Source organism: Arachis duranensis, chromosome 9, assembly GCF_000817695.3.
Source record: "Arachis duranensis cultivar V14167 chromosome 9, aradu.V14167.gnm2.J7QH, whole genome shotgun sequence".
NCBI lineage: Eukaryota > Viridiplantae > Streptophyta > Magnoliopsida > Fabales > Fabaceae > Arachis > Arachis duranensis.
In genome coordinates, this window is record NC_029780.3 from 32058378 (window position 1) to 32072129 (window position 13752).

General features: G+C 39.5%; 1 protein-coding gene across 1 annotated transcript; it reads right to left on the reverse strand.

Moving 5' to 3' along the window:
* Positions 1 to 447: 447 nt before the first annotated feature.
* LOC107465330 (uncharacterized) lies at positions 448 to 1014 on the reverse strand. Its single transcript, XM_016084314.1, has one exon. It carries the CDS (start codon positions 1012 to 1014, stop codon positions 448 to 450), a length of 567 nt encoding a protein of 188 aa, XP_015939800.1.
* Between the last annotated feature and the right edge of the window lie 12738 nt (positions 1015 to 13752).

Sequence of the window (13752 nt, forward strand, 5' to 3'; positions counted from 1 at the left end):
TCTCGATTACGGCACAGTGTTTTTGGCGGTTAGCACGTTTATCACAGTGAGGCCGTGGTCATTGTCTTCTGGCTCTTGTCGTCGTTTCGCCGATCGAGCCTTGCCTTCCTCATACTGGTCTCGATGTCGTCTCCTCGGCTCCCTGATTAGATGGGAGAATTCGGTCAGGTCGAAGCAGTCTTGTATTTGGTGCCCATAGCCCTTATGGTAGTCGCAGTAGAAGCTCTTATTTCCCCCGGTACGGTTCTTGAGTGGTCGGGGCTTCGACAAGATTCCTTTCTCGGCTATTTGCTGATAAACTTCCATAATGGGGAGGGTTAGTGGTGTGTAATTGGTGAATTTTCCGACCTGGGGAAACGGTCTAGGTGCCTTGCTCGATCCTCCATCTTTGGCATGCTCATTCTGCCTTCCTCCGTCACCTTGTTGCTTGGGTTGGTTGTAGGAGGGCTACTGTTTGTTAGCAGCCATGACTTGGCTGAATTCCTCATTATTTATGTATTCCTTCGCTACGGTTTGGATTTCGTGCATCGCCCAAACCGGCTTTGTGGTGAGGTGTTTTTGGAAGTCCTCGTTGAGGAGGCCGTTCGTCAGACAAAGGCTGGCCACCGAGTTGGTTAAGCCGTCGATTTCTAAACATTCGTCGTTGAACCGGTCCAGGTATTTCCTGGTCGGCTCCCCAGGCCTCTGGGATACCCCAAGTAGGTTAATTGGATACTTCACCTTTGCTATCCGGGTTGTGAATTGAGCTAAAAAGGCACGACTGATGTCCGAATACTCATAGATGGATCCCTGCGGGAGGCCGTTAAACCACCGAATCGCGGGTCCTGCCAGGGTGACCGGGAAGGCGTGGCACCTCACCTCGTCTCCTACTCCCTCCAGATTCATTCTAGCCTCAAAGGCTGTGAGGTGTTCCAGAGGGTCCTGGGTTCCATCGTACCTCATGTCTGTTGGTTTGTCAAAGTGCTTCGGCAACCGGACTTCGAGGATAGATCGTTGGAACGGGGAGGCGCCCATTATCACGGGTCGTCGTGTCCTCCCAGACCTCTCTTCCCCGCCATCATGATCTCGCCCCGCGGGGCGCGTTTCCTTGCCTCGGGAGTAGACGATTGTGTCGTTTCATCTCTTTGGGATAGGTGAGTCTTCCCGGCTACTTTCCACTTCCGTTCTGGAGGCGGAGGTGTGCCGGGAGTGACTCTGGCGGGCGGCTCTTTCTCGGCTTTCGGGAGAAGGGGAGTAGGTGGGGTCGGTAGTTCTTTGGTTATGTTCCTGATCGGCTAGTTATTGCTCCAAGTTCTGCACCCTATGGCGCAGTTCTTGCATTATCCTGGCGCTGTCGCAACCAGTTCCTCCGAAGGGACGCGTCTCTCGTGTCCTCGCATGTGGTTCAGTACGTTGCCGGCAGGATCTCCGTTGCCTTCCTGGTGAGGCGACAGAGGCTACCTCTTCCGCGTCGGCTGTTTGGGCATGGTCTCCTGGACCCAGCACTATGTCCATTTAGGCTTTTCCCCACAAATGGTGCCAATGTGCAGTTAGTCAGGTACCGGACAGTTTGGATAGTGATTTGAGTTGGTGGGATGTGCCTGTTTCAGTGACGATGCTGGAGGTGATCCAACCGAGCAACCGAGGTCTTGTTGTGGAGAGATGGTGGATGTCACCTGCAAAGACACTCCGACGTTCAAGTCAGACAGTGTGCAAGCGAAAAGTGGGTAGGTGGTATGTATGACGTACCTTGGGGGAAGGACAGGTCCTTCCCCATTTATACCGTGTCATAGGTGGACCCTCCAAGGACAGGCCGACTTTCCTCGAAGCTTCCTCACAGCTATAGCGGAGAGCTGTCGAGGACGCGTGTCCGGGTCGTGTAGCAAGCGGTACGTGCCCGACCGTTCGGGTCGGGTTATCATGGGGTCAGGTCGACCCGCGAGTGTTTGGGCCAGGCCGTAACAATACCTAAAAATTAAAATACAAATATAAGATTCATACATGTCAAAAAGCTTGAAATAAAAAAAAGTTAATGTTTGATCACTACAAATTTAACATCATAATAAATAAATTACATCATTAAATATAAAGAGTCTTTAATTCTTATTTTTTTATCACTCTTCACATCATCATCATTAAAGGTTTGAAGGTCAAGATTCAAACCTAAAAATTACAAAAGATAGAAATTAATAAATTAATTAGTATTATGTAAAAAATTAACATAAATGAATATTAAGTAACATATCACTTTTACTCCCTTAGACTATCCACAACCAACTTTAGCCACACATCAAAGATTCAATTATGCTTTCTTTGAACTTTCTATGATGAGGAGAAATTACACAACGACTTGAACTAAAAGCAGATGCAGAAACAACAGTGGACATCAGAATAGCGTATATATCTTTGGCTATTTTTACAAGAACTTTAAATTTCATCTGATTGTTCATCCACGCTTTAAAACATTCACACAAGAATCCTGGTGCACGAAATTGTGATCTCAATGGCGCCAACAACTTGTACGCACAATTGTAATCTCAACTCTTTTTCACAACTTTGCACAACTAACCAGCAAGTGCACTAGGTCGTCCAAGTAATAAACCTTACGTGAGTAAGGGTCGATCCCACGGAGATTGTCGGCTTGAAGCAAGCTATGGTCATCTTGTAAATCTCAGTCAGGCGGATTCAAATGGTTATGGAATTTTAATAATTAAAATATAAATAAAACGTAAAATAAAGATAGAGATACTTATGTAAGTCATTGGTGGGAATTTCAGATAAGCGTATGGAAATGCGTTGTTCCTTCTGAATCTCTGCTTTCCTACTGCCTTCATCCAATCCTTCATACTCCTTTCTATGGCAAGCTGTATGTTGGGTGTCACCGTTGTCAATGGCTACTTCCCGTCCTCTCAGTGAAAATGGTCCTCTACGGTTTCCCGCATGGTTAATCAGCTGTTGGTTCTCGATCGTGAAGGAATAGGATTTACTATCCTTTTGCATCTGTCACCACGCCCTACAGTCACGAGTTTGAAGCTCGTCACAGTCATCCCATCCCAGATCCTACTCGAAATACCACAGACAAGGTTTAGACTTTCTGAATCTTAAGAATGCTGCCAATGGATTCTAGCCTATACCACGAAGATTCTAATCTCAGATTCAGATGCCCCATTGTCAGAGGGGAGTCGATGTGAATCGTTGATTAGAAACCCAAGAGATATACATTCAAGCTTGTCTTTATGTAGAACGGAAGTGGTTGTCAATCATGCGTTCATAAGTGAGAATGGTGATGAGTGCCACATAATCATCACATTCATCATGTTCTTGTGTGCGAATGAATATCTTAGAATAAGAATAAGCATGAATGGAATAGAAGAACAATAGTACTTTGCATTAATACTCGAGGAACAGCAGAGCTCCACACCTTAATCTATGGTGTGTAGAAACTCCACCGTTGAAAATACATAAGTGAAAATAGGGTAGGCATGGTCGAACGGCCAGCCCCCATAAATGTCTAAGATAGCATAAAACTGATCAAAGATCCCTAGTACAATAGTAAAAAGTTCTATTTATACTAAACTAATTACTAGGATTACAGAAATAAGTAAATGATGCAGAAATTCACTTCCGAGCCTACTTGGTGTGTGCTTGGGCTGAGCATTGAAGCTTTCATGTGTAGAGGTCTTCCTTGGTGTTAAACGCTAGTTTGTAACTTGTTTCTGGCGTTTGACTCTAGCTTGCAACTTGTTTCTGGCATTTAACGCCAGAATAGGGCAGAAAGCTGGCGTTAAATGCCAGTTTGCGTCCTGTTAACTCGAGCAAAGTATGAACTATTATATATTGCTGGAAAGCCCTGGATGTCTACTTTCCAACGCAATTTAGAGCGCGCCATTTGAGTTTCTGTAGCTCAAAAAATTCTATTTTGAGTGCAGGGAGGTCAGAATCCAACAGCATCAGCAGTCCTTTGTCAGCCTCTGAATCAGATATTTGCTCAGGTCCCTCAATTTCAGCCAGAAAATACCTGAGGTCACAGAAAAATACAAAAACTCATAGTAAAGTCCAGAAATATGACTTTTGCTTAAAAAAAAATAAAAATATACTAAAAACTAACTAAATCATACTAAAAACTATTTAAAAACAATGCCAAAAAGCGTATAAATTATCCGCTCATCAAATCCCTTGTCATTTGGAGAATGAATTTTCTTCTCAAGATAATGATCAAACTCAACATTCACACATGAACCTCTTGTCATTTTTCTTCTTTTAAGATACACCATATGATCGTCATCCCCAAATAGGATTACATTTTCACTTTTATCAACTTCTTTTGTACCAACATGTGACAAATCAGAACTCATCTTTTGATTGTATTCATTAACCAATTCATTACAAAACTGATGAATTCTTTCAACTTGCTTGGAACATTCTATTGGATCTGGGTATATTTTTTCAAATTGAAACTCAACCCCAACTATCTTGTACTTAGGATCTAAAACAACAGCAATACCCATAATGCCGTGAATTTCATCCTAATACTTCTCAAATTTCTTATTCATACTAGATGCCATATTTTAGCAATTAATGGATTCCGAGAAAGTAAAGATTGGAAATAAAAAATTTAGAACAAAAAATAGTTGAGTAACATCATAAAACAACTTCAATCTATCACATATTTTTTTTGGCAAGTTTCCACTCCTCATTACGTGGCACAATTTTATATCAGGGTTCCTTCTGCCTTAACCTAGGAAACACAACTTGACAATTGGATTTTCTATCGTTAAAGAATTCACAAATAAGTTCGCGTTGTAAGTATAGTTTCTAAACCAACGAAGAATCCTTTCGTACAAAAGTTTTGTTTGTCACTTAAGAAAACCCAATAAAAATAAATAACCGAAGTATTCAAATCTCGGGTCATCTTCTCAAGGAATTGCAGGGGAGTATGATTTATTATTGGTTATGGAAAAAGATATATTTTATTTTGGGTTTTTGAAATAAGAAACAAGTAATTTAAATGACAAGAAAAATAAATTAATAATTAAGAAAACTCTTGGCAAGGTATGAAAATTAGAAGTCCTATCCTAGTTATCCTTATCAATTGTTATGAGAATTGCTCGTTGCTCCCACTTAGTCAACCTCAAACTATGAAGGTAATTCAAGTGGATAAATCAATATGAATCCTCAAGTCTTAGTCAATTCCCAAAGAAAGACTAGAGTTAGTGGAATTCAAGTCAATTAGCAACTTCCAATTATCAATCAACATAGAGTTTGATAACTCAAGAGTCTCTAATTACTCAACCAAAGCCAAGAATATAGAAAGCTGAATAAAAATCATATATCTGAAATACCTCGAATTATATTAAATAGAAAGTTAGATTGAACATAGGAATCCATAAACCAAATTGGCAACATCAAGTAATCAACTAAAGTAATAGAATAAATAAAAGTAGAAGAAAACATAAAGTAAAGTAAAGGAATATTAAACCTAGAATTGAAAAGACGAAGAAATCCTAATCCTAAATCCTAAGAGAGAGGAGAGAGCCTCTCTCTCTAAAAACTACATCTAAAACCTAAAATTGTGAATTGTCAGCTTCTTTGATGAATGGATGCATTCTCCCACTTTATAGCCTCTAATATGTGTTTTCTGAGCCAAAAACTGGGTCAAAAACAGCCCAGGGTCGCTGCAAAGTCACGCGGAAGCGTCGTCCACACGTTAGCGTGGATTGGGTTTTTGCCAGGTCACGCGTCCGTGTGATCCACGCGTTCGTGTCACCTGGCTTCGGGGAAGGTATGACAAATTATATATCGTTTTGAAGCCCTAGATGTTAGTTTCTAACGCAACTGGAACCGCGTCATTTGGACCTCTGTAGCTCAAGTTATGGTCAATTTAGCACCAAGAGGTCAGGCTGGACAGCTTTAGTAGTTCCTTCAGTTTCTTGTATTCCTTCCACTTTTGTATGCTTCTTTTCCATCCTCTAAGCCATTCCTGCCCTGTAATCTCTAAAAACACTTAACACACATGTTTTCAATCATAGCACAGATTTCCGGGAAGGAATTGTGAAACCATACAAATAGTATGAATAAGTATGCAAAGGCTTCATAAAAACCACTCAAATTAGCACAAGATAAAACATAAAATAATGGTTTATCAATCTCCCCACACTTAGACATTAGCATGTCCTCATGCTAAGCTCAAGAGAAGCTATAAGAGAGTGAAGAGGAATGCTATATGAAATGCAATCCTATTTATATGAATGCAACTAAATATGAAATGATTTTACCTACTTGGTTAAAGGTAAACAAATCTTTTAAGAACAAATATGAACTGAATTTCACTAATTCAACAATCACAAAATAAAGTACAAGTAAACTTACAGAAGAAAATAGCTCATGAAAGCACGGAACAAGGAATCGAGCATCAAACCGTCACTGGAAGTGTATACACTCTAATTGCTCAGGTGTTTAAGGTTTGATATCTCAATTTTCTACTAACCTTGCTTTCTAAAGCTTGCTTTTCATCTAACAATTAACAAAAATTTAATGCACAAAATAAACATATCAAAAGGTCTTTTAAGGGTTGTAATGGGGTTAGGGTCAAGGTAGGATTGTATTTGGCCAAGTGGACTAAAATCTGAATCCTTAATTAGCCTAAACTTCCCTCCTAACATAAGACAGTCCATGTAATCATAATATAAAATCAATAACTACCCATTAACTGCGTTTACTACATATTTATGCATTCCAAGTTTTGAGTACAGTACATATGCATTGCTATCGCCATTTACTTTGGGGCATTTTGTCCCCTTTTTGTTTTTCTGCTCTTTTTCTTTTGTTTTTCTCTTTTTTCTTTTTCTATTTTTCTTTTCTTAATAACTTTTTTTTCTTTTTCAATGCATATGATTAAGGTATTGAATGCATAAACATGTTCTTAACATTCTTGTTCATATTTTCTCAAGAATACACAACACCCAATTCTCAAACCAAATATTGGTAAACCCAATTTTCCCACACTTAATTCGTGAGTACTGCCACTAGTCTAAGCTAACCAAGGATTCAAATTAGGGACATTATTGTTTTTCGCTTAGAGTTAGTGATGTGATAAAATAAAGAATAAAAAGGATAAAATAGGCTCAAATTGGTTTGCAAAGGATAATAAAAGGGTAAGGCCATATGGGTATGTAAGCTGAGTGAAACAAGGCCTCAATCACATAAGTGCATGCATACATTAAACAATGGAAATATAGAATCAAGAAAGACAAAGATCACAATTTTAGAGAGAACAACACACACAAAAAAAATATTGGTTGATAAGATGCAACCAATCAAGTAGGCTCAAAATCTCATTGGTTTTGTGTGTTCGAGCTCTAAAACCATGTTCCAAAATAAAATTTCTTCAAACAAGTTTTTCAAAAAGTTTAATTCAAATTAGTGAAATGCTATAAAAATTTTCTTGAAAAAGAAAATATTACTTCAACCAAGTGGTAAAATATGCACAAAATCAAACAAACATGCAAATAAAACAACTAATTTAACAAAGAAAATTTAAACATTGGTGTTGAGACAGGAAGGTACTAACCTACGGAGATCGGTATCGACCTCCCCACACTTAAAGATTGCACCGTTCTCGGTGCATGCTAAGATGGGCAAGAGGACGGGTTGCTACAACTGACACTTTTCTCCAAAGATTGTGTAGGTGGACTTGTCTGTCGCCCCATATAGAAGTTCTTTTCCTTTCCTTTTCCGGTGGCCATCCTGAAAGAAGAGCAAAAGAAGAAAGGTAACCAAAAATAAAGATAAGAAAATAAATAAAGAAAATATGGTTGGGTTAATGCCAAATAATGAGGGTCTCAATTACATGGTAGCTACAACATGCAAGTGAGAGAATAATAGAAGCACATGGCATATCAATAGTGCAAGAATTGCTACAAAGGGGCAAAGAGTGTGGGTAATGCAAGATAGCATAAGCTCATGTCAATGCAAAAGTAATACAAGTATCATAAAAGATGAGCATTGACTTAAATAATATTACCCAACAGTGGAAAACAAGTCACTAAGCACCAAAATATTACCAGAAAAGATATAACATCTGAATATGAACAGTAACACCAATGTAAAAAGAATAACTTTAGAAAAGAAACTAAAAATATGCACAAAATTAAAATATAATGAATGAAAGTATGCAAATAAATTAAATAAAATAGAATGGAAGTGAAGAAAGAGAAGTGAAAGAAAGGAAGAAGAAGTAAGGAAGAGAGGAAGAAGAAAAAATTAGGATTGGTGAAGAAAAGATAGATTCTGGCGCTGATATGGATAAATTGTGCGTCACATGCGACGCAGACGCGTGGATCACTCATTCGCGTGAGTTGTGATATTTTCAAGTGACGTGGACGTGTTGGTCATGCGGACGCGTGACTTGATTTGCGCTAGTGGCGCGAGAGCAGCCTTGCGTTCGCACAACTTTCTGTTTCGTTTGCACATTGCCAAAATTTAGGGTGACGCGTGCGCATGGGTGACGTGCACGCGTGGATGGCCTTACTTCCAAATTGACACTGACACGTGAAGTACGCATTCGCGCGATGGGGCTTTGTGCTTCTAGCACCATTCCAGCCCCACTCCATCCTAACTCTCTGCCATGCACCCCTTTACGTCGATTTGGCGGGGTCACGCGTGCGCGTGGGTGACGCGCACGCGTGGATGGCTGGATTCGCCAACGACGCGGATGCGTCAGGGACGCGTTCACGTGGTCGTGTTAGTGCCTAAGGCACGCCTCCAGCCACGCTCCCGCGTGACTTTCTGTTCAATTCCCTTTTACCGCTAATTCTCCTTTGACGCGGACGCATCGTGTCGCGTGCTTCCTCTTTTTTTTTGTAGTATGCAGAATGCAATGCTGATGTGGATGTTACGAATAATTCCAGGATGAATAAAATAGAATCAAATAAAATAAAACTTAAAAACAAACAAAACGAAATAAAAATTGAAATTGAAAAAGGAACGATCATACCATGGTTGGTTGTCTCCCACCTAGCACTTTTGGTTAAAGTCCTTAAGTTGGACATTTGGTAAGCTCCCTGTTATGGTGGCTTGTGCTTGAATTCATCCAAAATTCTCCACCAATGTTTGGAATTCTAGTAGCCTCCGGGATTCCAAACTAGGCACATAAATCCTTCAAGAAAGTTAAAGCAAGTGACAAGGCCCCAAGAGTGTTGATTGCTAGACTGAATTCTGGGGTCCAAATCTTGCTTTTGCACCCGTCTTCTTGTTGACCATCTTTGTTTCAACCGGGTGGTATGCAATTGAAATTCTCACTGAGACATCCAAACAGCTTCCTAGACCCATTCAATTGAGATTTGTACCAACCTTTGCATGTAAACCTTAAGCTACCAACCATGATGAACCTAGGCTTATGTTGCCAACCATTAACCATCTCTCTTTTATTCTTAAAGCCTCAAAGAGCTCTAAGTTGACCATCCGTCTCTAGTAGCCCATATTCAAGTGGGAAAGTAAAGGATAAAGACAGTAATTTTACCCACTTGAATGTTGTATTGGACGGTAATGGCTTTGGGAGAGGTGCTTCTAATGATCTTGCAAGATCCACTCCCTTGTGCTCTTCTTTGACTACTTCCACCTCTTTGAAAGCTTCTTCAATATCAACCTCTTCCTCTTGGTAGCTTTCTTCTAATTTGATCTCTTTTTCATTGTTCACCAAGGAGCATGGGAGGTTGTGCTTCTTCTTCTTTAAACTCCATATCAAGTCCAATGGAAAAGGATTCAATTGTAGATAAGAATTCATCAATGATTGAATCCATCTCTTGATCATCCCCTTCAAAGTCTTCAACCATGATATGCCTTGGAGGTTGTACACCCTCCTCAACATCAATTTCAAACGTCTTTGAAGGAGGCTCTATAACTTGACTTTCCTATAGAGGTTCAGCATCTCCTAATTCTTCAACCACTTCTTCCTCTTCAATGATTATGGCTTCCTCCAATTGTTCTAATACAAAATCATGTTGCTCACTATCTACCGGAGTCTCTAGCTTCTCTTTCATGCTACGTTCTTCAATAGATTCTCCATATGAAGCCATGGGAGTTCCTTGAGTGTCCGAAAGTCGGGAAGGTAATTGATTTACTACCTCAGTTAAGGCAGTCACGAATTCTAGTACATCCCTTTTCATCTTTGCTTGCCCTTGAAGAAGACCACGAAGGATGTCATCCATTGAAGATTGGGGTGGATATGAGGGTTCATTACTTGGGAGGAAGGGTTCATGATAAGAGGGTGGTTCCTCATGATAAGGATGTGGTGGTTCATCACTCTCCATCTTTTTCACTTGTTGCACCACACACTTCAGTTCCATGTTCTCAAATTGAGATTCTTTAGCCATGAGAGATTCGGGTGCCATTCGGCTTACTGCTCGGTCCAATTGACGAAGGGTTGCTTGAAATTGACCCACTGTTTCCTTGAGACGATCCCTTGACTCTTATTCTGCTTGGATATCATAAGTAGGACCATAAGGCTCTTGGATTGATGGATATGGATGTGGTGTATATGGAGGTGGTGGTTCTTGGGAATAATTGAGTTGGAATTGGGGTGGTTCTATGTATGGTTCGTTTGGCTCATAGTGTGGTTGGTATGGTTGATATGGATTAGGGTCATATGGGGGTGTTTGGAGGTAAGGGGCTTCTGAGTTTGGTGGTTCAAAGGTATGTTGTGGAGGTGGTTCATAAGCATAGGGTGGGGCTTGTTGGTAACTACAAGGGGGTCCACCATATCTATCATCTTGGTATGCACCTCGAAATGGCTCTTGACCATAGTAATTTGGTGGAAGTGGGTTGTCACGAAAGGGTCCACCATAACTATTGTCTTGACATGCATTATGGAATGGTCGTGGTCCATGGTATCTTGGAGGGTGTTGTTGCCTAAAGGGTTGATCAGATCCTCATGGCTCCTTCCATCTTTGATTGTTTTGACCTTGATGCATGTTCCTGTTATAGCTTCCATTCCCTTTTAACAGCATTAGAACCAAACTCAAAGCAATAGGGGTGAAAACTCATAATAGCTAATAAAAATTAAAAACAAAAATAAAGCAAATAAACAAGCAAAACAAAATATTTACAATAACCAATAATAAGGCACACGTTTGTGATAAACCCCGTTTTGACGGTTTATCTTGTATTAATTTTAAGAGATTTTATCACCTTCTACCCACATTTATTCAATGAAATAGCATGGTTTTGTGATTGTCTCCTTATTTGTGCTTAGATGTGAAAACATGCTTTTCAACCCTTAATTTGATGGTTTTAATCTCCCTTTGATTCCACTAGATGCCTTGATATGTTTGTTAGTGATTTCAGATTGAAAAGGCTAGGAATGGATCAAAGGAGTGAAGGGAAAAGCATGCAAAGTGGAGAAATCATGAAAAGTCAAAGAAGTTGAACTCGCCCATGGACGCACACGCGCACCTGGCGCTTGCGCGCACCTGCGAAGCACCCCATGGACGCGTACGCGTGCTGTGCGCGTACGCGTCGGTGCTGGTTTATGATTTTTTAATGAAAACATGGCCAACAAATTCTGAAGGGTTGTGGGGCCCAATCTCAACCAACTTTGGCGCCTAAACTGCTATTTAAGGCCAAGGATTGAAGAGCAAAGGGGAGATTAGTTCATTTTCCACACATTAGTTTAGTTTAGTAGTTAGAATTAGTTTCTAGAGAGAGAAGCTCTCACTTCTCTCTAGAATTAGGATTAGGATTAGGATTAGTTCCTAGATCTAGGTTTTAATCTTTGCTTTCTTCTACTTCTACATTTCACTTCCTTGTTGTTAGATTCATCTTCTTCTATTCTTTTGTTGTAATTTCCTTTATGTTGTTCTTATACTTTGTTGTAGATCTACTTTTGTTCCTTCCATTTTCTTTCAATTCAATAAGAGGTAATTCATAATAATTGTTCTTCTTTACTTTTCTATTGTTGATCTCTTATTTTTGTAGTTAGATCTCTCTTTAATTCTTGCAATGTATGTTGTTTACTTTTATTGCCTTTTATGTGTTTGTTGAAATGCCTCTTCTAGATATAGTATAGATTTTGTTCCTCTTGGCCTAGGTAGAGTAATTAGTGACACTTGAGTTATCTAATTCCTTTGTTGATTGGTAATTGGAGAGATTTCTAATTGGTTTGGAGTGAACTAAAGCTAGTCTTTCCTTGGGAGTTGGCTAGGACTTGTGGCTCAAGTCAATTCATCCACTTGACTTTCCTTTATTTAGTAAGGGTTAACTAAGTGGTAGCAATGAACAATTCTCATCACAATTGAGGAGGATAACTAGGATAGGACTTCTAATTTTCATACCTTGCCAATAGCCTTTTATAGTTGTTAGTTTACTTTCTTGCCATTTATCTTTCATGCCTCTTACCAAAACCCCAAAAATAACTCAACCAATAACAAAACACTTCATTACAATTCCTAGGGAGAATGACCCGAGGTTTGAATAGTTCGGTTTATAAATTTAGGAGTTTGTTTTAGTGACAAACAACTTTTTGTATGAAAGGATTATTGCTTGGTTTAGAAACTATACTTCGACGAGATTTTATTTGAGAAATTCTAAACCGTCAAAAATCCAATCATCAAAATGGCACCGCTGCCGGGGAATTGCAATGGTGTTGTGTTATTGGTTATTGTATATATGTGAATATTGTGAATATGTTTGCTTTTTGCTTCTTTAGGAACTATACTTGCAACGAGAATCCATTTGTGAAATTCTAAACCATCAAAAATCCAATCATCAGATATATATTAAGAGAAAATTAAAGGGACGAATAATTGATGATGAAGGGCATTAGCCGTAACATGATTTTCAATATGTATATGTATAATGTATTGTTATTCCTATATTATTTTTATTTTAATTTAATTTCTCCACCGACAAAAAGCAACAGAAATCCTCAAAATTAATCAACTATCTAATAGCTACTACCCAATATATTGAAGCTGATTAATGAGTACTTAGTAGTATTAGCTTTATCCATTTAACTTTTTGTAGCTGAATTTATTATATGTGCCATCAAATCCTCAACATAGCCCTCAACCACACTCACAAGCCCATTTTCACCAACCACCTTCATATGACCCTAACCCATATCCATCCTACCAACAACCATATGAGCCATATGAACCACACATAGAGCTACCACCGTTCCAACATTAATCTTTTCAAGAGCCACCCCCTCCATATTATTACCAAGATGAACCACCTCCAATATATGAAAATTTTCAACCACAAGATGAATACTACTTTCCACCACAACCTCCCATGGAAGAATACTCATATCCATTGATCCAAGAGCCACATGATCCTAATCGTATTATCCAAGAAGAACAAGAGTCAAGGGATCATCTCAAGGAAGCATTGGATCAATTTCAAGCAACCATGGAGTGTGTTGTGCAACAAGTGGAAAGAATGGAAAACATTGAACCACCACAATTCTACCAAGAACAATCACCTTCCTATTATGAACCCTTCCCCCAAAATGATGAACCCTTCCACCCACCCCAATCTCTAATGGATGAAACCCTTGGTGTTCTTGCTCAAGGACAAGAAGAGATGAAAAGGGATGTGCAAAATTTCATGGCCGCCTTGGATGCGGTAACAAATCAATTAGCCTTCCAATGCTTGAACACCCAAGGAACTCCCATGGCTACATGTGGAGAATCAAATGAAGAACATAGCATGAAGAAGAGATTGGAAACTCCGGTGGGAAATGAAGGAAGTTTCTTTGTATTGGAACAATTGGAG

Bases quoted from the DNA above. Each gene is read 5' to 3' on its own strand.
- LOC107465330 (XM_016084314.1), bottom strand. From the start codon at position 1,014: ATGGGCGCCTCCCCGTTCCAACGATCTATCCTCGAAGTCCGGTTGCCG.